Below are 23,549 nucleotides of genomic sequence, written 5' to 3' on the forward strand. Positions count from 1 at the left end.
ATGCAAAATGTAACACACCCCACAGTCTCTACACCCTCTTTTATCAGGACTTCTATGTGCTTCCTGTCTGCAAACACTCTGAGTCCAAGGAGATAGAGACAAAGTTCAAATTAGAGGAGATGGAGCCACAGTCTAGAAATACAGGGCAGGGGATCCAGAGAACCAGGCAGGTACAAACAGGGTCTTCAGAAAAGCTTCAGAAAACAGGTCTGGTACCCGACCAAAACCAGACTATCAGCCAGTGATGAGTGGAACTGCAGCAGTAGGTGGTTTTTATTTCTAATTTAATTACTGTAAGGGAGCAGGGTCCAAAATGAGGGGAGGGCTGAGCAAACAGCACCAGGTAACACACATGCACACGCACCATTAAGATGTGTTTTGAAGCCAGGACAAAGACACACAGTTCACACGGTAAAGAAACTGATTTATTTAAAAAAATATTCAGCAAAGAAACAAAAATGAGTGTGTTTTGTGGTTTACTGCGGTGCAGGAGGAATAACTGAGGAAATCTGCAATGTGGCCAATGGGACCCTGCAAAGAGAAAAGAAGACAAAGAGCAAACGAGGGTCTGATTCTGGGTTTATAAAGTGGAGGAACTAATCAACAACCAGAGGAGGTGAACTGTCAGCGCAGTGCTGAAGAGCTGACAGCAGAGGTCACCACAGAGTGAGCTTCTGTGTCTCCGGCTGCTGCGTTGACACCAGTGGTTTAAGCTTTGTGACAGTTTACAATATAACGTAAAACAGGATCAGAACAACACAACACAACCTGCACCAGGCTTCTTCTCAGGTTGTACTTTTTCTAACGGTAATCCTCATCATCTTCGTCCTCCTCATCGTCCCCATAGTCCTCTTCCTCATCCTCTTCCTCCTCCTCCTCATCGTCGTCCTCCTCTCCCTCCTCTTCCTCCTCCTCCTCCTCCTCCTGCTCATCGTCCTCCTCCTCCTCGCCCTCGTCGTCCTCCTCCTCATCATCGTCCTCCTCATCCTCATCGTCCTCCTCCTTATCGTCCTCGTACTCCTCCTCCTCCTCCTCATCCTCATCCTCATCCTCATCCTCATCCTCATCCTCATCCTCGTCCTCTTCCTCATCCTCATCCTCATCCCCCTCTTTAAGCTCCACCTCCACAGGGTAGTGGTCACTGATGGCTTCAGCCTGCAAGAAAACAAGTTCTACATGATTTAAACAGCAGTTTTGGAACTTATGTCATTTCCATGGAAACGTGAACAATCTTACTGTGGCATCAGACAGTTTGTATGCTGCCTGGAAGTTGAAAGCCTGAGCTGATTCAGCTACAACACCATCATACAATTCATCTCCATACACCACGATCCTGATGGAAAAATAATGCAAGCGAGTTATTAATTAGCCAGTTAGTCTTCATCCTTACAGTAAAAAGCTGAGGTAGAAGCCCGACTACAAAACTTATTTGGATGAGCAGCACAAACGTGACATTTAGACCTAATGTTCGGATTTTAAACGAGAAAAGACGTCAACTTTCTGCAACACAAAATGTACAGATACCTGTCATAGGTGTTGTCATTGTGGTTACTAGTCGTGGTGTTGACATCATCGTCTATCAGCCAATGATACGGAGGACGGAAGATGGACAGCTGTTTCTTGTCCTTCTCTGAGAAGTAACGTCCGTCTGCATTAAAGTCCCCCAAAATCATAATGTTCTGCAAAGAAATACAGAACGTTTTATCTCAAACTTCTACAAATATATGAATGAAGAAAAAGTGAATCCTCACATTTACATAAGTATTCAGACCCTTTGGCAGCAATTACAGCCTTACTTTGGAATTTGAGAATGAGAGAATATTTTTGTTTTCTCCATATAATTACAATCAGTCCAATCAAAATAGGTTTCAGACCATTTGCAAATTTGTTCTCTATTTACATTTGACCAAATGTGGCAACGTTTCTGCAAATGGAGATGCATCTGGAAGAATTGATAAATAGTCATTGTACATGAGGACATCAAACCACTGACTCTGTGGCACGTGGATCACTGCCTTACCAACTCAGCTACTCTGCAGGCATGGTGGCCAAGTGGTAAGGCGTTGGTCTCGTAAACCAAAGATCATGGGTTCAATCCCCATCCGTGCCTTGAAGTTTAGGCTGTTTCTCTTGAATACAAAGCATCACATCACTACACTTGTGTTAGAATCTATGTTCAGTGTTATTCATCTGTTCTTAGCTGACAAACACTCAGCAACTGAACAGAGAGAGAATTTTCTCTGGAGTTGCTAAAGAGTAAATGTGGATATAAAACATGACTCTAAATAAATGCTGACATTGCTTCATGTATAAATAGGCAAATGCTGACAGAACCAAGTGGAATCATAAAGGTGATGAGCAGTCAGTATCCTAATTAGCAATTTCCAAAACAGTTTTTTCATTCCATAATGTTTTACTATGATAATGGCTATTAATGATGAACTATTAGCTCAGTTGGTAAAGGCAGTTGTCTACAGGGTCAGTGGTTCGATCCCCAATCCTGGGGTTGAAGTGTCTGTGGGCAAAACACTGAACCCCCAGCGGCCCCTTCCACTACCCAGCTGTGCAGTGCCGGTCCAAGCCCAGTAAAAATTGGGGAGGGTTGCGTCAGGAAGGGCATCCGGCATAAAAACTGTGCCAAATCAACATGTGGACAATGATCCACTGTGGCGACTGAACTTTTGGCACAACCTTACCTGCTATCAAGGTGCATGGACACAGGGAAGCAAACAGACATCAAAGAGCCAATCACAAACATTATCTCCAGACTTTATTCCCAGGGGCAAGATATTGTTTTGATTTTATTATTTTAGTTTTATTTAACTTATTGCATTTTACACAATATGTGTTGTTTTTATCTTTTTAAATCTGTTTCTTTTGCTGCTTTTGTCATAATCTTATTTGGCTGTTGAAGTACAGCTCGCATCAACCTCACAGCACATTTTAAGTGCGATAGCCAGTTTAAACCAGTAGAGGCCAGTATGTCTGCACATTATAAGGTAAATGTGGAATTCAAATACTGTCCACAAATGTAAAGATTTGGGCCGGAATCAATCAGCAGCATTTGTAAATACCAACATATATTGTATTTCAGCTGTGGGGTAGTTACTCACTTCAATTCCCCATCTTTTCTTTACACGTGTGACCACGTCATGCAGGGTATGCAGCTCCATCTCTGTGTCCTGTGGTCTGGTGTGGACTGGGATCAAGACCAGATCCTGCACGACTACAAGCACACACACACAAACACACACACACACACACACCTCAAACTCCATCCTTAACCTTTATAGTGATTTAACAATGCTGCAGCAGACAGAAACAGCTATTTGATTAGTTGCATGTACACACACCAACCTCACTGAAACATAATTACAATATGAACCAGGTCTGAACAACATCGCCACACACACACTCATACCTGTGTTTGAACACCTAAACCACACAGCAAAGGGCTCTCTGGTCAACAGATCTTTCTTAGGTTCTTTATACTGGTATGAGTCCATGATCTCCATCTCCGTCTTTCTGAGAAACAAACATACAAGTTTGTCATTTTTGGACATTGACACAGTGCATTCGGTACTGTTACCTAACCTCAACATGGAGAGCAGAAGTTCGGAGAGTGTTGTTCTCGTCTTACCTGTAGAGGAAGACAAAACGCACATTTTCTGGTAAACCCTCTATATTTTCTCTGCTTGTCTTCTCTTCAGTCTTGACTCTTGCACAGACACATCTACTTCCTGGATGGTCTTTCGTATCTGACCAACTGCTGTAAAGAGGTTTTTTCTTCACCAGGAAAGAATTCTTTTGTCATGGATCCCAGTTGTTATTTGTGGTCTTCCAAAATAATTAATTTGGCTTTTCAGCCTAACGACGGCTTACTGTACTTCACTGACGGTGACACACCTTTGGACGTCATGGTGTTAACAAGCAAATCACACACTAGAATCAAGGCTAAACCTTTGACCTGCTGAGCAGCCAATGGTCTACATATTTATACGCCACCAACATTAGGGGTCTGTGAATAGAGATGGCTAAGATTTCAACCAAAGCATTAAATTAAAGCTGACAGTCTCCATCTTGAGCACACAGTGATTGTTTCATTCCAAATCTAATGTGCTGGTGTACAGAGTCAAAATGATGAGTCACTCTCCAAATATATATGGACATTGCTGTGTTTCCATCAGGAGCCACGTTTTCATTCGATGCTGTTGTTCAGCAGGTGGCCCTGCCTGTTACCATGGGAACGGGACTCATTCAATTTAAGACGACTCACTTGTCCTTATTGAGTTCGCTGAGGAACATGTCCATGACCTTGCCAGACTTATCCCTCACCTCGAGCATCACTATCACACTGTACCGAGACTCAATCTGCAAGAAGCACAGCAGCAATTGCAACACGTAAGGTTACTTAAAATATTTAAAGGCAGTAGAACAAACGTAGAACACAATATAATAAAGCATATGAAAACAATGAACAAACAGCTGCTATGTTCAAAGAGCAAGAAATGGGCCAATTTTAACATGCAAACATTGATGAACCAGGAATCGAACCAGTGACTGTGTAATTTGTGGACCTTTCAAACTTGGACACTTAATGTGAATATTACACCAATTAGCCAAAAGATTAGACCTGGTAACACTGTTTAAAATAACCAGGGGGCCAAAACATTAGAACCACCTCTTTAAATATTTGTACTCCAGTACATCAGTACAACACTTCTTTCCCAGTATTTCAGATGTTTACAATGTTTCCTATTCATTTCAAGTTTCCAGATGCGTCTGAAAATTCTCATCAGTCCATTGCCGTCAAGCTAATTCTGTGAGAACGGAAACTCTCGCGAGTTCTTCTGCCTAAACAAACATGGCGGTGACTGGTTTTTAATTAACAGAGCAGCTTTCGTTAAAAAGAAGAAAAATGAAAAATGATTCAGGGTGAGATCCTGCATGGAGAAGCGTGGACAACATGGACTGTAGAGTCCACACAGGAACATGAAGGTAAAATTAATTTGGAAAATTGAACTTCAATGTGAACTTCAGGTAACGTTTAGTTACTGTATATAACCCTGGGTACTGCTGATATCTGTCTCAAATATTAAACGTTTTTAAAATAATCTTAAGAAACATGAGTCTGACTGTTAGTAACTAGATCTTTAGACTTTAAGACAGCAGCTTTACTTTTGTCCTCATTAGTTCTCTTAAAACAGCTCTGACATTTTCCACCTGGCTGATCTGGTATCAGGAACATTATCAGTGAAGTGTGAGTACTCAAGTACACGCATCAGGCCCAAAGCCCTTCACCACTGGGACGTCCCTACGTAGAATTATCACCTTTGTGATGGTTTCAGCTTAAAAACTGAGAAACTGTTACAGAATTTATGGAACAGCTGCTCTATTCAAGTGTATCACAATACTGAACATCAGAGCAAAACCAACAAATGTCAAAGACTCACTTACCTTGATGAGATGTGTTCGCACTTCGTCATTTTTGACTTTTGACATTCCCAAGTTCTTGGTGTTGAAGGCTGCAATCTTCATTTTGGCTGTGAAAACAGACTTTACGTTAGTTCAGAGGATGTTACACAAACATATATAACATACAACAAGTACACAGTTAGTGAGGCTGAACTTGTGTCACGGTACACAAGTCCTCATCATCATGAGACCAACACAACACCTAACAACCGACAAGTTATTGAGACAATGACCTGTTTTTGCCACCACTGCTGTAGCATGAACTTTTGACAATTTCCACAAATTTCTACCAAAATTTGAGATGTGTATGTTATTAGGTGTGTAGGTATTTGGTTGTAAAATAAAATGTTGGAAAAGGTAAACCTCAATTTCGAGGGAAACTCGAGATGAATTAATAAATTTAGGCACAATCTATGAAGTAGTTATTGAGGTATTTTACTTTGGTAAAATAAAGAAACATATGAGCAGCATATTATGGGCTGGAAGAAGGAAAAAATGAGAAAGCAGATGGGGAAGAAAGAGGGAAGTAGAAGCTGAAAAGCCGCAGCATATTTTAGCATAATTGTATTATTAATATTAATATTAATATAATATGTAATATTATCACCGCACCTGCACCTGTTTTCTTGATTCATTCTTTCTGCATCCAACTGTGTTTTACGCAGGACCTTCAGTGAACATCTAGACTGAACCAACTCAGTTTTCACCTGAAATCTGCTTTGTTTTTTTATCATACTGCTTTAGATTTCGTTCTTTTTTCATAATGTTAAAAACAGAAAAGCTGAGTGCTGTAAATACTAAAGTGAAAAAACAGAAACCGAAAAAAACTTATGGGTGGGAAGAGAAAATGAAGACATGAAATACTTTTCATTAACATCCACACTGACTGTCGTCCCTCATCTTTGATTCAGACCTGCACAGTTCACAACCAGGTTTTGGGCCATTGAATGACATGTGTTACCAGTTTTGAAAAAGGTTGGGAAATGATCAACATCAAGTTGATCCAAGTTTCATTAAATGCATTTTAGCAATTGAGAAAAAGTGTAATCTCTGTATAAATGCATACAGAGCTCAACTGTGATTCATTTGTCTTTCAACAGGTAAGACACAAGGGACACTCAGTCCGTAGTGTTTGTGTCATGGACAGATTACAATTAGTGGAAAGCGAATATGATGCTTGATGTAGAAGTACAGAACGTCTATTGCTAAACTCTGACTCACTTCCTCAAGAGAGAAACACATATTTAATCTCAGCTGCATGTTTTTACATGATTCCTTTTACCATTTAATTCTATAAATGCAGCCGTTCCCAGAAATGAGCTCACATATTTTGTTGAAAGCACCCAGCACAGTGCTTCAATTCAAAGAAGAAGAGGTATGAACAGAAAACTTTTCTGCTGTTACCAGGCAGGAAACAGGGCTGAAGGTGTTCAACAATGAACATTTGTTTTTTGACTTTAATCTCTTCCAAAAAGCAAACATTTGCAAAAGTAGGATTAGAAATGCACAGATGCACTTACAGGCATTTACAAAATTACAACCCTCATACAAGAGAAAACCCACCTGAAAACCTGAAGAAGGAAGAAATGAAAAAGATACAAATAAAAACTAAACTAGAAGTACAAGTAGTTTAAGTAGTGGAACATAAAACAGAACATAGTAAAGTAAAACTCACCGGTTTTGTTGGGATGAGTTGAGTCAAATCACTTCATGAATGAAATGAAATTGATCATTTGTTGAAAGCGTGTTGGAAATAACAGCACCTTCAGTCAAAGAGTGAGGTGGTGAAGTGGTCATAGAAAAAAGCGGCGGGAGGAAACGGGATTTGAATTTGAATTCTTTTTCCTGCTGCCGTCACACACACACACACACACACACACACACATGCACACCCTTAATTGTTACACTTGCAGGAGGAAATTCCACCACAGATGTTGGAATCAATCCAAGTGATCGTGTTCGGTTATAAATATCAGTTTGATGCCTGATCTCTACTATTATTATTCACACAGCTGCAGTTACTGTATATCTGAGCACAGCTCCTGCATGTTTGCAAGTTAAATGCCAGGACTACGTGTCCACCATCATCACCTTGGGATATTAGGTAGAACGTTGATGTAGGAAAAATGGGCAGCATAAGGATCAGAGTGACTGACCCAGAAGAACCAGATGGTGATGGTGAGATGGCTGCTTCAGAACATCTCCAATCAAGTCAGTGCCTCAATGGATCAGAGTTCTTCTGGGGACAGAGAGGCAGCAATAACATGAGGCAGGTGCTTTTAATGTTGATCAGTGTCAATTAAGGTTTCACCAGAAAAAACTCAATTATTGAAAAAAAAATACACCTGCTCCTCATTGAGAAATCCAGAATCTAAACATACAATAAAGTCTTCCAGCTTTTGAGACGTGCTGTATCAGGATCCAAACAAACTGAAGGGGACCTGATGAGGAGTTTGCTTTAAGCCCATTAGAGCTGATGATGCATTTGTATATTTGTTTCCATGTGGACTGTATATCAGTGTAATGTGAGAGAAGTGTTGAGGCAGTTTGTCAAACTGCACTTAATGTGGAATGTGAACCTAAACAAAAAGAACAAACAAACCAGAATCAGTCTTAATCAGTCACAAGGTGGCTGATATGGATTTGGAAACATGATGGGAAGGAAGTCCCTGCATGACTTTCATCACACCAGTTGCCAAAATAAGCGTGGATCCTGACAGCAGTTGGGGTTTGCAGAGATGAGTGTTTGGCTCCTTTAGGTCTGGGAGGGGAAGACGTTCAGGCCATGTGGAATAAGAGGAAGGTCACATTTAAACTGATTGGACGGTAGAGAGAAGCGGGAATTTTAGTGGGTGGAGAGAAAAGCACAGGCGTATATTTAAAGGAGACATTGTAAAGAGAAGAATGAATCTCATAAGTTCTGGCTTTTGCTGCAATTAGTTCAACTAGCATTTGCTTTAAATTGGCAGATGTATGAATATCTACACTCAGGCTTGTATATATTTGGACAGACACAAATTAATTTACGGATTTGGTCTAAAATTCACAGTTTAACACATGGTAAATGGTCTGTAAGTGCAATGTTTAAATAAGGCTTCAGGCACTAAAACATTCCTAAAATTAATATTAGAATAACTGTGACGCATAGAGAATAAATAATGTCAGTGAGAATGAAACATACCTTCGTGACATCAGGAGCCGTGAGACCAATCGGTTCTCGTCCATGTCACGTCTCTTGGCGTTGCTATGTTGACTCCTACATAAAGCTGCTCACCACAGTGTTTGACACCCAGAGAAATCAGTCCTGCCATCTCCAGCTGTGGTGATATTGACATCATCACTGGCCAGAGGAGGCCTGGAGTAGATGGTCTGGACAAATGAGATATTCACTTGGAGGAGCTGTAGTAAAGTTCTCATTCAGGTTTTTACTTCCCTGATATCATCAATATTCCTCGATGTAGTTAAAAAGCAGCAACGATGGGCAGGAAGGCATGTGAGGAGGAAAATAACAGGAGTAAAACTGTATCAGTAGACAGTTTCTATTCCTGTGTTAACGAATGTAGGAGGAGCAGGGTCACAGTCTGAACTGAGGGGAACAGGTAACACACACACACACACACACACACACACACACACACACACACACCAGTAAGATGTGTTTTGAAGCCATGACAAATTGGGAGACACACGGTATAAATGATTAAAGTAACAGATTTATTTAAAAAAAAGGTTCTTAAATGAAACATGGTTTAAGCTTTGTGACATTTTACAATATAACGTAAAACCGGATCAGAACAACACAACACAACCTTCACGATGCTTCTTCTCAGGTTGTCATTTTTCTAACAGTAATCCTCATCGTCATCGTCCTCCTCATCGTCCTCCTCATCGTACTCCTCATCGTCCTCGTCCTCTTCCTCATCCACCTCTTTAAGCTCCACCTCCACAGGGTAGTGGTCACTGATGGCTTCAGCCTGCAAGAAAACAAGTTCTACATGTTATAAAGAGCAGTTTTGGAACTTATGTCATTTCCCATGGAAAACGTGAACAATCTTACTTCGGCATCAGACAGTTTGTATGCTGCCTGGAAGTTGAAAGCCTGAGCTGATTCATCTACAACACCTTCATACATGTCATCTCCATACACCACGATCCTGATGGAAAAATAATGCAAGCGAGTTATTAATTAGCCAGTTAGTCTTCATCCTTACAGTAAAAAGCTGAGGAGAAGCCCGACTACAAAACTTATTTGGATGAGCAGCACAAACGTGACATTTAGACCTAATGTTCGGATTTTAAACGAGAAAAGACGTCAACTTTCTGCAACACAAAATGTACAGTTACCTGTCATAGGTGTTGTCATTGTGGTTACTAGTCGTGGTGTTGACATCATCGTCTATCAGCCAATGATACGGAGGACGGAAGATGGACAGCTGTTTCTTGTCCTTCTCTGAGAAGTAACGTCCGTCTGCATTAAAGTCCCCCAAAATCATAATGTTCTGCAAAGAAATACAGAACGTTTTATCTCAAACTTCTACAAATATATGAATGAAGAAAAAGTGAATCCTCACATTTACATAAGTATTCAGACCCTTTGGCAGCAATTACAGCCTTACTTTGGAATTTCAGAATGAGAGAATATTTTTGTTTTCTCCGTATAATTACAATCAGTCCAATCAAAATAGGTTTCAGACCATTTGCAAATTTGTTCTCTATTTACATTTGACCAAATGTGGCAACGTTTCTGCAAATGGAGATGCATCTGGAAGAATTGATAAATAGTCATTGTACATGAGGACATCAAACCACTGACTCTGTGGCCCGTGGACCACTGCCTTACCAACTCAGCTACTCTGCAGGCATGGTGGCCAAGTGGTAAGGCGTTGGTCTCGTAAACCAAAGATCATGGGTTCAATCCCCATCCGTGCCTTGAAGTTTAGGCTGTTTCTCTTGAATACAAAGCATCACATCACTACACCTGTGTTAGAATCTATGTTCAGTGTTATTCATCTGTTCTTAGCTGACAAACACTCAGCAACTGAACAGAGAGAGAATTTTCTCTGGAGTTGCTAAAGAGTAAATGTGGATATAAAACATGACTCTAAATAAATGCTGACATTGCTTCATGTATAAATAGGCAAATGCTGACAGAACCAAGTGGAATCATAAAGGTGATGAGCAGTCAGTATCCTAATTAGCAATTTCCAAAACAGTTTTTTCATTCCATAATGTTTTACTATGATAATGGCTATTAATGATGAACTATTAGCTCAGTTGGTAAAGGCAGTTGTCTACAGGGTCAGTGGTTCGATCCCCAATCCTGGGGTTGAAGTGTCTGTGGGCAAAACACTGAACCCCCAGCGGCCCCTTCTACTACCCAGCTGTGCAGTGCCGGTCCAAGCCCAGTAAAAATTGGGGAGGGTTGCGTCAGGAAGGGCATCCGGCATAAAAACTGTGCCAAATCAACATGTGGACAATGATCCACTGTGGCGACTGAACTTTTGGCACAACCTTACCTGCTATCAAGGTGCATGGACACAGGGAAGCAAACAGACATCAAAGAGCCAATCACAAACATTATCTCCAGACTTTATTCCCAGGGGCAAGATATTGTTTTGATTTTATTATTTTAGTTTTATTTAACTTATTGCATTTTACACAATATGTGTTGTTTTTATCTTTTTAAATCTGTTTCTTTTGCTGCTTTTGTCATAATCTTATTTGGCTGTTGAAGTACAGCTCGCATCAACCTCACAGCACATTTTAAGTGCGATAGCCAGTTTAAACCAGTAGAGGCCAGTATGTCTGCACATTATAAGGTAAATGTGGAATTCAAATACTGTCCACAAATGTAAAGATTTGGGCCGGAATCAATCAGCAGCATTTCTAAATACCAACATATATTGTATTTCAGCTGTGGGGTAGTTACTCACTTCAATTCCCCATCTTTTCTTTACACGTGTGACCACGTCATGCAGGGTATGCAGCTCCATCTCTGTGTCCTGTGGTCTGGTGTGGACTGGGATCAAGACCAGATCCTGCACGACTACAAGCACACACACACAAACACACACACACACACACACCTCAAACTCCATCCTTAACCTTTATAGTGATTTAACAATGCTGCAGCAGACAGAAACAGCTATTTGATTAGTTGCATGTACACACACCAACCTCACTGAAACATAATTACAATATGAACCAGGTCTGAACAACATCGCCACACACACACTCATACCTGTGTTTGAACACCTAAACCACACAGCAAAGGGCTCTCTGGTCAACAGATCTTTCTTAGGTTCTTTATACTGGTATGAGTCCATGATCTCCATCTCCGTCTTTCTGAGAAACAAACATACAAGTTTGTCATTTTTGGACACTGACACAGTGCATTCAGTACTGTTACCTAACCTCAACATGGAGAGCAGAAGTTCGGAGAGTGTTGTTCTCGTCTTACCTGTAGAGGAAGACAAAACGCTCCGTGTGGGACCCTCGTCCCAGAGGTTCGCTGCATTCAATGGCGAACGGACGATTCTTGTTGTCTCTGTCAATGAACCAAAACACCTGGAGTTCAGTTTCAGTCACCACATCATTAGCTGGTCTTGGGCTTTGGACAAACTCTAATTTGGTCTCCCTGTTTTTCACAGGTACCCATGCTTTACATTTTCTGGTAAACCCTCTATATTTTCTCTGCTTGTCTTCTCTTCAGTCTTGACTCTTGCACAGACACATCTACTTCCTGGATGGTCTTTCGTATCTGACCAACTGCTGTAAAGAGGTTTTTTCTTCACCAGGAAAGAATTCTTTTGTCATGGATCCCAGTTGTTATTTGTGGTCTTCCAAAATAATTAATTTGGCTTTTCAGCCTAACGACGGCTTACTGTACTTCACTGACGGTGACACACCTTTGGACGTCATGGTGTTAACAAGCAAATCACACACTAGAATCAAGGCTAAACCTTTGACCTGCTGAGCAGCCAACGGTCTACATATTTATACGCCACCAACATTAGGGGTCTGTGAATAGAGATGGCTAAGATTTCAACCAAAGCATTAAATTAAAGCTGACAGTCTCCATCTTGAGCACACAGTGATTGTTTCATTCCAAATCTAATGTGCTGGTGTACAGAGTCAAAATGATGAGTCACTCTCCAAATATATATGGACATTGCTGTGTTTCCATCAGGAGCCACGTTTTCATTCGATGCTGTTGTTCAGCAGGTGGCCCTGCCTGTTACCATGGGAACGGGACTCATTCAATTTAAGACAACTCACTTGTCCTTATTGAGTTCGCTGAGGAACATGTCCATGACCTCGCCAGTCTTATCCCTCACCTCGAGCATCACTATCACACTGTACCGAGACGCAATCTGCAAGAAGCACAGCAGCAATTGCAACACGTAAGGTTACTTAAAATATTTAAAGGCAGTAGAACAAACGTAGAACACAATATAATAAAGCATATGACAACAATGAACAAACAGCTGCTATGTTCAAAGAGCAAGAAATGGGCCAATTTTAACATGCAAACGTGGATGAACCAGGAATCGAACCAGTGACTGTGTAATTTGTGGACCTTTCAAACTTGGACACTTAATTTGAATATTACACCAATTAGCCAAAAGATTAGACCTGGTAACACTGTTTAAAATAACCAGGGGGCCAAAACATTAGAACCACCTCTTTAAATATTTGTACTCCAGTACATCAGTACAACACTTCTTTCCCAGTATTTCAGATGTTTACAATGTTTCCTATTCATTTCAAGTTTCCAGATGCGTCTGAAAATTCTCATCAGTCCATTGCCGTCAAGCTAATTCTGTGAGAACGGAAACTCTCGCGAGTTCTTCTGCCTAAACAAATATGGCGGTGACTGGTTTTTAATTAACAGAGCAGCTTTCGTTAAAAAGAAGAAAAATGAAAAATGATTCAGGGTGAGATCCTGCATGGAGAAGCGTGGACAACATGGACTGTAGAGTCCACACAGGAACATGAAGGTAAAATTAATTTGGAAAATTGAACTTCAATGTGAACTTCAGGTAACGTTTAGTTACTGTATATAACCCTGGGTACTGCTGATATCTGTCACAAATATTAAACGTTTTTAAAATAATCTTAAGAAACATGAGTCTGACTGTTAGTAACTAGATCTTTAGACTTTAAGACAGCAGCTTTACTTTTGTCCTCATTAGTTCTCTTAAAACAGCTCTGACATTTTCCACCTGGCTGATCTGGTATCAGGAACATTATCAGAGAAGTGTGAGTACTCAAGTACACGCATCAGGCCCAAAGCCCTTCACCACTGGGACGTCCCTACGTAGAATTATCACCTTTGTGATGGTTTCAGCTTAAAAACTGAGAAACTGTTACAGAATTTATGGAACAGCTGCTCTATTCAAGTGTATCACAATACTGAACATCAGAGCAAAACCAACAAATGTCAAAGACTCACTTACCTTGATGAGATGTGTTCGCACTTCGTCATTTTTGACTTTTGACATTCCCAAGTTCTTGGTGTTGAAGGCTGCGATTTTCATTTTGGCTGTGAAAACAGACTTTACGTAAGTTCAGAGGATGTTGCACAAACATATATATAAAATACAACAAGTACACAGTTAGTGAGGCTGAACTTGTGTTACAGTACACAAGTCCTCATCATCATGAGACCAACACAACACCTAACAACCGACAAGTTATTGAAACAATGACGTTTTTTCTTGTGCCACCACTGCTGTAGCATGAACTTTTGACATTTTCCACAAATTTCAACCCAAATTTGAGTTGTGTATGTAATTAGGCGTGTAGGTATTTGGTTGTAAAATAAAATGTTGGAAAAGGTAAACTTGGACCTTGGGCATCACCATATCAATACAATTCATCTCGATGGAAACATAAATTTAAGCACAATCTATGAAGTAGTCATTGAGGTATTTTACTTTGGTAAAATTAAAAAACAATATGAGCAGCATATTGTGGGCTGGAAGAAGGAAAAAATGAGAAAGCAGATGGGGAAGAAAGACGGAAGTAGAAGCTGAAAAGCCGCAGCATATTTTAGCATAATTTGATTATTACAGTTTTTCTTATTTGCTCAGACACTTCAGTCTAATTTGAAGTCACATGTTCAGAACAGTTAACAAACAGGCTGAAACAGAAGCTCACTGCCCAAAATGACACACTAACTAAACACAAGGCGATTTTCCTCCAAAAACACAAATTGGGGTCAGACTTTTACCGTCTTTCAATCAGTCACTAAACAGTAGGCAGCAAAATCCATCAATCAATAAGCCATGTGATTGTACTAGAGAGAATAAACCCTGCTGCTCACCGCACCTGTTTTCTTGATTCATTCTTTCTGCATCCAACTGTGTTTGACCTACAGTGAACCTTGATTATTAAATGCATTTTAGCAATTGAGAAAAAGTGTATGAATGCATGCAGCATTATATGCAGAGCTCAACTGTGATTCATTTGTCTTTCAACAGGTAAGACACAAGGGACACTCAGTCCGTAGTGTTTGTGTCATGGACAGATTACAATTAGTGGAAAGCGAATATGATGCTTGATGTAGAAGTACAGAACGTCTATTGCTAAACTCTGACTCACTTCCTCAAGAGAGAAACGCATAATTAATCTCAGCTGCATGTTTTTACATGATTCCTTTTACCATTTAATTCTATAAATGCAGCCGTTCCCAGAAATGAGCTCACATATTTTATTGAAACCAGCCAGCACAGCGCTTCAATCCAAAGAAGAAGAGGTATGAACAGAAAACTTTTCTGATGTTACCAGGCAGCAAACAGGGCTAAAGGTGTTCAACAATGAACATTTGTTTTTTGACCTTAATCTCTTCCTAAACGCAAACCTTTGCAAAAGTAGGATTAGAAATGCACAGATGCACTTACAGGCATTTACAAAATTACAACCTTTGTCCCCTCATACAAACATGTGTTAGAGAAAACCCACCTGAAAACCTGAAGAAGAAAGAAATGAAAAAGATACAAATAAAAGTAAAACTCACCAGTGTTGTTGGGATGAGTTGAGTCAAATCTCCAGCAGTGGTTTTGACGATGTCAGAAAACAAACGAGAGTCTCTGTGAGGTAAAGTCTGTCTAAACCCTGAGGACAGGAGGTTCTGCTGCCAGAAAAAGACAAAGTTGTCACACGAGCACAGTGAAATTATTGACAATCACTTCATGAATGAAATGAAATTGATCATTTGTTGAAAGCGTGTTGAAAATAACAGCACCTTCAGTCAAAGAATCCGGTGGTGAAGTGATTCACAGAAAAAAAGGGCGGGAGGAAACCGGATTTGAATTTCTTTTTTCCTGCTGCTGAGAGGGGAAGACGTTCAGGCCATGTGGAATAAGAGGAAGGTCACATTTAAACTGATTGGACGGTAGAGAGAAGCGGGAATTTTAGTGGGTGGAGAGAAAAGCACAGGCGTATATTTAAAGGAGACATTGTAAAGAGAAGAATGAATCTCATAAGTTCTGGATTTTGTTGCAATTAGTTCAACTAGCATTTGCTTTAAATTGGCAGATGTATGAATATCTACACTCAGGCTTGTATATATTTGGACAGACACACCAGTTTTATCATTTTGATTTCGTGCATCAGAACATTGGGTTTGAAATGAAACGATCGAGGTTCATTTAAAATTTTAACAGTTTAGCACATGGTAAATGGTCTGCAAGCGCTTTACACTGCTTCTCATTCACACTCACAATCACACACTCACACACTCCGATGGGGGAGCTGCTATGCAGCTGGCCAACACTCACCTGGAGCAACTAAGTTGGGGTTCAGTGTCTTGCTCAAGGACACTTCGACATGTGACCAGAAGAGCAGGGGATTGAACCTACAACTGCGATTGGTGGACGTCCGCTCTACCTCCCTGCACCACAGTCGCACCAAAAAAAGCCCATGATGATAAACAATGTTTAAATAAGGCTTCAGGCACTAAAACATTCCTAAAATTAATATTAGAATAACTGTGACGCATAGAGAATAAATAATGTCAGTGAGAATGAAACATACCTTCGTGACATCAGGAGCCGTGAGACCAATCGGTTCTCGTCCATGTCACGTCTCTTGGCGTTGCTATGTTGACTCCTACGTAAAGCTGCTCACCACAGTGTTTGACACCCAGAGAAATCAGTCCTGCCATCTCCAGCTGTGGTGATATTGACATCATCACTGGCCAGAGGAGGCCTGGAGTAGATGGTCTGGACAAATGAGATATTCACTTGGAGGAGCTTTAGTAAAGTTCTCATTCAGGTTTTTACTTCCCTGATATCATCAATATTCCTCGACATAGTTAAAAAGCAGCAACAGCAAAAGTCTCTTTAATCATTTGAATATGCAGCAGGTGTTTGTGATAAACATCAGTTTGAATAACTTTGAATAAACGATTGGGAAGTTATGGGTGTTATTACAGTAACAAAAGCCCTGTTCTCCTGCTGTTATCTGATATCTGATATATAACTGAAATATCCCTGTGACCCTTATCAGGAACGAGGTACAGATGGTTGGAAATGTGATTACAATGATTTAAACGGTAAAGGAACCACTGTACATTTGACTTCACCCTCCTGCAGAAAGGAGGTGAATGGAAAGCTATAATTTGTGGTGCAATAATAATAATAATAATAATAATAATAATAATAATAATAATAATAATAATGATAAATGACAATAATGGCCTGTGCAGGATGTCCCCCCAACATAAACTACTCTGTTGGATTAAGGGTCACATATAGAGAAATGAATATGCATAGAGCTTAGTATTTGTTTTACATAACACTAAAAAAAGAAATGAAAATTGATCAAAATGTTAGAATCCTTTTTCATGGACGATGTTAAAGACCATGAAAAAAAAAAAAAGAAAACAGTTGCCTTTGCTGAGATTGGCATGAAGGCATGTGAAGAGGAAAATAAGAAACAGGAGTAAAACTGTGTCAGTAGACAGTTTCTATTCCTGGGTTAACGAATGTAGGAGGAGAAAGGTCACAGTCTGAACTGAGGGGTAACAGGTAACACACACGCACGCACACGCACACACACACACACACACACCAGTAAGATGTGTTTTGAAGCCATGACAAATTGGGAGACACACGGTTTAAATGGTTAAAGTAACAGATTTATTTAAAAAAAAAAAAGGTTCATAATTGAAACATTAAAAAAAGAATCGCAGCAATCAAAGGTCTAAATGAGTGAGATGTGTGTCGGGGTCACCAAGGTGCAGAAGGGAATAAGAGAAGAAATCTGCAACAGGACCCTGCAAAGGAGAAAAGAAAGAGAACAAATGAGGGTCTGATTCTGAACAACACATCTGAACAACATTTTGAACAACACTAAGCAGAAACACGCCGATCACGGGATAAAATACTGTGTGTGTGTCGTCAAGTCGTGTCAGTGAGTCAGTGGGCCGGGCAACAAAAAGCCCAATGATTAAATAAGGCTTCAGGCACTAAAACGCTCCTAAAATGAATATTAGAATAAACAGTGTCAGTGACAAGGAAACATACCTTTCTTCTGTGGCGTCAAATGTTATTTTGACCTAAGCTCCACCTCCACAGGGTAGTGGTCACTGATGGCTTTAGCCTGGAAGGAAACACATCATAAAACTATCTGAAGAACAGCATCACTGTGATATTAATTTGTGAATTTAACACTCTGTGTGGAAAATGTCAGCCTTACTTTGGCATCAGACAGGCGGTATGCTGCCTGGAAGTTGAAAGGTTTGGCTGAGCCGGCCACGACGGCTTTAACCATCCATTTTCCGAACACCACAATCCTGCATAAATGTGGTCATGACACAATCAGGGATGAACATATTTGGCAAACGCAAATTCGTTGTGAGTTTCTTGTGATAATGGATGTGATAAAGCAATTCTCACATTGCACCTCGAATGGATTATGTGATTATGTGTGGTGATTTAACGTGTTACCAAGCACATTGTAAAAGTCCATCGTGTAGCGATACCTGTCATAGGTGTGGTCGTTTAAGTTGCTTGTGGTGGTGTCGACATGGTCCTCAATCAGCCAGTGGTAAGGAGACGAGCTGAGGCGGAGACGTTTCTTCCTCTTCTTTGATAGATAAGGTCCACTTGCATTGAAGTCTCCCAGAATCATAATTTTCTGGAAAAAGCAACATATTTAATTATCCCATCACTGCCAGGAACAAACAACTGTGTTTGGGTTTTATTTAGTCACACGAAAATACAGCAGCTCATAAAGATGGCGACGCGTTTACAGCCTCCATCTTTACAGTAGAACACGTGCTGATCTGATTTGGTTGAAGGTCACCTGCAGAAATCGTGCCCCTAATAGCAAGTTATATATTAACTGTACACTGTCCAACTCACATGTGTCCTCCACTGTGTCCTCACAGCTTTGACCACCTCATCCAGAGCACCCAGCTCTGTCTCTGTGTCTTCTGGGCTGGTGTGGACTGGAATCAGGATCAGATCCTTCACAGCTAGAAGCACAAACAAAGCAAGATGTAACACACACACACACACACACACACACACACACACACTTCTATTTCTATGCCTGTGAGGACCTTCACTGACATCCTGACCTGAACTCACCAAACATTTAACACAAATGCCAGAATAGGAAGTTGGCATCTTTGTTCCAAGGCAAATTAAAGAAAGTGAATGAACTTTTCTAAGTTATATTTTCTGATTCACATGTGAATGATTGTATAGCTGCTAGCTGTGGCTCTGAGATGGTGAAGGTAAAGCAGTGAACACTTTATGATTTGTGATTCGTAAACACGAGAACTGATTTTTAGATTTTCACTTATTTCTTTGACTCTTTCACCCGTCCGCTCGTATTCTGTGGTTCGTACATTGATTTCGCCCTGGATTCTCTTCCTGAAAACAACCCTCCATTTTGCTGTGCTTGGAGGTTCAGTGTTTTCCTCGGGGACACTTCCACTTATGGACGCTGTCAGCTCTGGACATGCTTAGCGTGCTAATTAGTAGTTTAATTAGCTCAACTGTCCCGTTTGATGGGAGCGGACATTTCAGGAGTTTTTGGACCAAAGGACATTGTAATATCTAATATGTGTTTTCAACTTTCCCCTCATGCAAACTGGCAGTAAACACTGTGAACATGAGCCAGTACATTTTTCCACTTGTGACGATTTAAGAACACGTCAGGTCAAAGGATGTTACTGTGTCAAACCTAACACCAAACGGTAAAGACCTTTGACGTTATGAAGACAACCGTCACCATGCTGAGACATTCACAGTGTTCACTCAACCACGTGAGACGTACGTCCACAGAAGTACCTGCTTTTGGACACTTGAACTTCAGGATGAAGGGCTCTCTGGCAAACACGTCTTCGTTTCCTTCTTCGTACTGGTATTGTTCGCTCACGCTCACCTCTTCCTGTCTGGGACACACACACAAATATTGAATGTGTTCGTATCCTTGCACACATCTGACCTCAGAAACCTTATGTACAGAGAAACAGTGATGTCCACACTTTTCATAAAGTGGTCAATGCAATTTGATGCAGCTCTAGAGGAGAACCGGTAATTTGTGAGACTGTGGACAGCAGATCCACTTTGTTTTGAATCTTTCATACCTGTAGAAGAAGGCAAACAGCTCCCTGTGGGTTCTTCGTCCCAGAGGTTTACTGCACCGCATGTCGAACGGATTACTTTTGTTGTCTCTGTCCAAAAACATCAAACGTCATCTGTGTTACACACGTCATGTACAAATTATTACATTTCATGTAACAATAAAACATTAAAAACATAATCAGCATTTTAATGGGGTTATCTATTATCTCTATCTTGTTTTTCCAGTGGAAGGGATGCACTGTTGATATCTTCAGGTCGACTTTAAGTAAACTTTAACATTTATTTAATTAAAGGACGACTTCACCAATTTTCCACCTGCTTTCTATGGCTTTAGTTTTGTGTGTAAATGTACATTCATTCTTTAAAACTTCCCTCTGACATCCATCTATTACAATATTTCTCTTCTTCTAGCTGAGAAACTCCTCCAGATGACATCAACTGGAGGAGTTTTTCAATAATAGGAGTTCAGAGGATGTCATTTAGAGGAGCTCTGGAAAAGCACGTTGACCCTGATTACAACCTCCATAGTATGAACAAGAAAACATAATCTGACTAAAGGCTCCTGCAAGTGATGTCATCTGGAGGCATTTGTCACCCAGAAGCAGAGTAATATTTTCATACAGGGATGTGAGAGGGAAGCATTCATTTACATTTACTACCCAAAGTAGATCCAAAAGAAGCAAGTTCAATATCGGTGAAGGCTTCTTTTAATCTTCTCCACATCTTCCATGCTTTGCTTCATAACAGAGACACAGTGGATTCTCATATGTGCAGCTCTGGTGTAAAACAATAGTCAGGTGCCCAAACTAGCTGTAATCATCCTTTGCTATAAATACAGGAGATCCCTCCAAAAGATGCCCCCCACAGTTTGCATGTGATGGGGGCTGAAATCCACAGCCCTCTTTCTGTGGAACAATGGATCAAAAGTGACAATATGAGGCTTCAACCTTCAAAAGCTATTTACACTAGATGACTAACTCTCAAAGCCGGAGAATTTGTGGTTTCACATTTCCTCTTTTTGTTACTTTCCTTCTACTGAAATTCAACAGGGAAACACAAAAAAGGGAACTTTTAACTACGACTTCTATTTTTCCTTCGTTTGATTAACTCAGACTTCAGATGCACATTTGAATCAGTTTTTGCACATAACTGTGGATTTTGTCGGCCATCGTTTCCATGGGTTTGGGATTTAAAAAAGGAGAAGTTGTTGCACTAATTAAGACCTGACATATTTCAAAAATGGTGAACCTGTCCTTTACTGTGACGAGACGAGACGAAACATTTGCAGAGTCATTAGATAGTGTCCTCACCAGCCATCATGAATCATACTTTCCTCTTCCGTGTTATCTGATGCCCTGTTTAGCAGGTGTCACTGACAGGGGCAGTTCTAGCCGGTGTCCGGGGGGGAATATGACCCCCTCCCCGGCTAAACTCTGGCCAGCTGCAGCAGCTCCTCACAACATTAAAAGTACATGAACTAAATGACTTAATGAATGTTAAAGATGATTGATGAAAGCTCCTAAAAGTTCATTGGAAGAAGGCAAAAACAACAAAAACTGTCCCACTGAAGATCTCTCACCCATAATTGTTGAGTTCTTTGAGGAACTTCTTCACAGCCCTGAGATCTTTTACCTCCAACATCACCAACACACTGTAGCGAGACACAATCTGCAAGAAACACAATACGAAAAAAATACATTAAAACATTAAATAGAATAGAAAGAAAATCTCAAAATATGAATCATGAAATATGTTCAGTTTGTTGTGGACACGGTCAAACCCTGGTGCAACACAGCTTCTCACCTTGATTAGATTCTTCCGCACAGTGTCATCCATGACTTTTTTCATTCCAAAGTTCTTAACGTTGAAGGCTGCGACCTTCATTTTGACTCTAAAAGAAAATCACGTGAGATGTCACACAAACACAACATTGGACTACAGCCTGAGATTGAACAGCAGTAATTTGAGCTAAATGTTAATGTGCTGGCCTGTTATCATTCTAACGTGTGTTAATTAGCACTAGACACAGCTGGGGACAGTGAGAATATCATTGTTTGCTGAGTCTCTTGGGTATTTGGCCATAAACCAGTACAACTTGGACAAATTAGTGCTTGGTGGTGGCGCCCAAGAGTCTGACAATGTCCAAAATGATAAGACGTATCCTGAGGGGTCAAATACATAAAGAAAAAGCCAATGAGCAGGAAAATGTGGGCTAGAAAAAGACATCAGAGGTGAAGGAAAGGGAAAGTAATATCTGAAAAGCTTCATCAGCAAGATGTTAAAAGATGAGGATTAATCAGACAATGCTCAGAATTATGTTTATTATGTGGGAATCTGAAAAAACAGGGTCTTTTTTATATTTATCTTTGTCCTAATAAAACAAAGATCAAGGAATTATATGAGCTCAAGGAAATATTATTCTGCTCTTTTCAACCTGCTGTACACAGCCTGTGGTTACTAGGAAGGAAACAGTTCAAGGCCAAAGGAAATCTCAGGAATTTGGATTGACCGATTCTTTTTTGTGACCTATTCATGAAATGTGGGTCTCATGTACCAAGATACATACATAGAAATGCACTAATGCACTAAAAGGATCAGTGCAGATGCAGCAACAGTATCCACATTATCTGCACCTCTGTTGGAGTAAATTAAGATCTACAACTGAGCCTCTGAAGAAAAGGAAAAAAAAAACTAGATTTAAAAAATCAATAGGAAGAACTCCGTAAAGAAGCAAAGCAGAGATGCACAAGGAAACAATGTTTAAAAAAATCTGAACAATTAAATATAAATCTGGACACGACATTTTCAGCACGATAGCCAAACTATTTTTAATGGCCGTTTGGCAGCTTTGCAAAAATCCATTTGGTTTCCTGCCAAACATTGTACGGCAGCACACAAAGGAAAAAGGCAGATAAAGTCGGAGAAAGAGCTTCAACCTTAAGAAACTACTGCAGGTATTTTAGCACCGTAGCAGAAAGAAAATACTCACCAGTCAGGTTGATATGACTTCAATCAGATCTTCAAACAGCAGCAGACAGAGCAGAACCACTCTGGACGAGAACTGAACGTCCCAATGATGGTTCAGAGCTCGAGGTGCTGAATAAATAAGCTATGCAAAAAAAAATTGGCGCCTAAAAAGTGGCGGGAGGAAACTGTCCGGCATGATCAGTATTAGAGTTTTTATTTCCTTCCTTACCTCACACACACACACACACACACACACACACACACACTAACTAACTGCATATAATGTGCAGGAACAACAATTCCCTGTTTGCAGCAACAGTTGTTTCTGCAAACAAGTTCCTGTTTGATATTGGAAACTATTAAAATGACCCGATTCCCCTTAGTCACAGTTTTAATATCTGGGTTCTTCTTAGACGTTTATTTACAAGTGTGTGCCGTGAAAGATGTTCTGTACATCCTGATGAAACAGTGGCACTAAAATACAGATCCAAGAAGTTAGCA

At 40.3% G+C, this 23,549-nt stretch overlaps 3 protein-coding genes and 2 non-coding genes across 6 annotated transcripts; 2 read left to right on the forward strand and 3 right to left on the reverse strand.

Moving 5' to 3' along the window:
• Positions 1-241: 241 nt before the first annotated feature.
• On the reverse strand, positions 242-5,538 carry LOC137127390 (deoxyribonuclease-1-like). Its single transcript, XM_067504297.1, has 8 exons — positions 5,458-5,538; positions 4,277-4,371; positions 3,641-3,769; positions 3,422-3,525; positions 3,114-3,226; positions 1,525-1,679; positions 1,237-1,333; positions 242-1,155 (listed from the first exon to the last, which is right to left on the reverse strand). The coding sequence occupies exons 1-8, from the start codon at positions 5,536-5,538 to the stop codon at positions 802-804; spliced, it is 1,128 nt and encodes a 375-aa protein (XP_067360398.1). The 3' UTR covers positions 242-801.
• trnat-cgu (transfer RNA threonine (anticodon CGU)) lies at positions 2,039-2,110 on the forward strand. Its single transcript has one exon. It is a non-coding gene; the product is annotated as a tRNA-Thr (tRNA).
• Positions 5,539-9,186: 3,648 nt separating the features above from the next.
• LOC137127886 (deoxyribonuclease-1-like) lies at positions 9,187-15,818 on the reverse strand. 2 transcript variants are annotated; one of them, XM_067505421.1, is made up of 10 exons: positions 15,725-15,818; positions 15,497-15,610; positions 13,935-14,020; positions 12,754-12,848; positions 11,936-12,022; positions 11,717-11,820; positions 11,409-11,521; positions 9,820-9,974; positions 9,533-9,629; positions 9,187-9,449 (listed from the first exon to the last, which is right to left on the reverse strand). In XM_067505421.1, the coding sequence occupies exons 3-10, from the start codon at positions 14,013-14,015 to the stop codon at positions 9,318-9,320; spliced, it is 864 nt and encodes a 287-aa protein (XP_067361522.1). In that variant the 5' UTR covers positions 14,016-14,020; positions 15,497-15,610; positions 15,725-15,818; the 3' UTR covers positions 9,187-9,317. The 2 variants fall into 2 exon arrangements, with proteins under 2 accessions (XP_067361522.1, XP_067361524.1); XM_067505423.1 differs by having other exon boundaries at positions 15,497-15,613; positions 15,725-15,813.
• On the forward strand, positions 10,334-10,405 carry trnat-cgu (transfer RNA threonine (anticodon CGU)). Its single transcript has one exon. It is a non-coding gene; the product is annotated as a tRNA-Thr (tRNA).
• A 1,807-nt stretch (positions 15,819-17,625) lies between the features above and the next one.
• LOC137127887 (deoxyribonuclease-1-like) lies at positions 17,626-23,212 on the reverse strand. The gene is made up of 10 exons (XM_067505424.1): positions 23,071-23,212; positions 21,885-21,972; positions 21,661-21,749; positions 20,084-20,170; positions 19,785-19,888; positions 18,849-18,961; positions 18,467-18,621; positions 18,181-18,277; positions 18,009-18,084; positions 17,626-17,758 (listed from the first exon to the last, which is right to left on the reverse strand). The coding sequence occupies exons 2-9, from the start codon at positions 21,963-21,965 to the stop codon at positions 18,031-18,033; spliced, it is 780 nt and encodes a 259-aa protein (XP_067361525.1). The 5' UTR covers positions 21,966-21,972; positions 23,071-23,212; the 3' UTR covers positions 17,626-17,758; positions 18,009-18,030.
• Positions 23,213-23,549: the final 337 nt, after the last annotated feature.

Source organism: Channa argus, chromosome 5, assembly GCF_033026475.1.
Source record: "Channa argus isolate prfri chromosome 5, Channa argus male v1.0, whole genome shotgun sequence".
Taxonomy (NCBI): domain Eukaryota; kingdom Metazoa; phylum Chordata; class Actinopteri; order Anabantiformes; family Channidae; genus Channa; species Channa argus.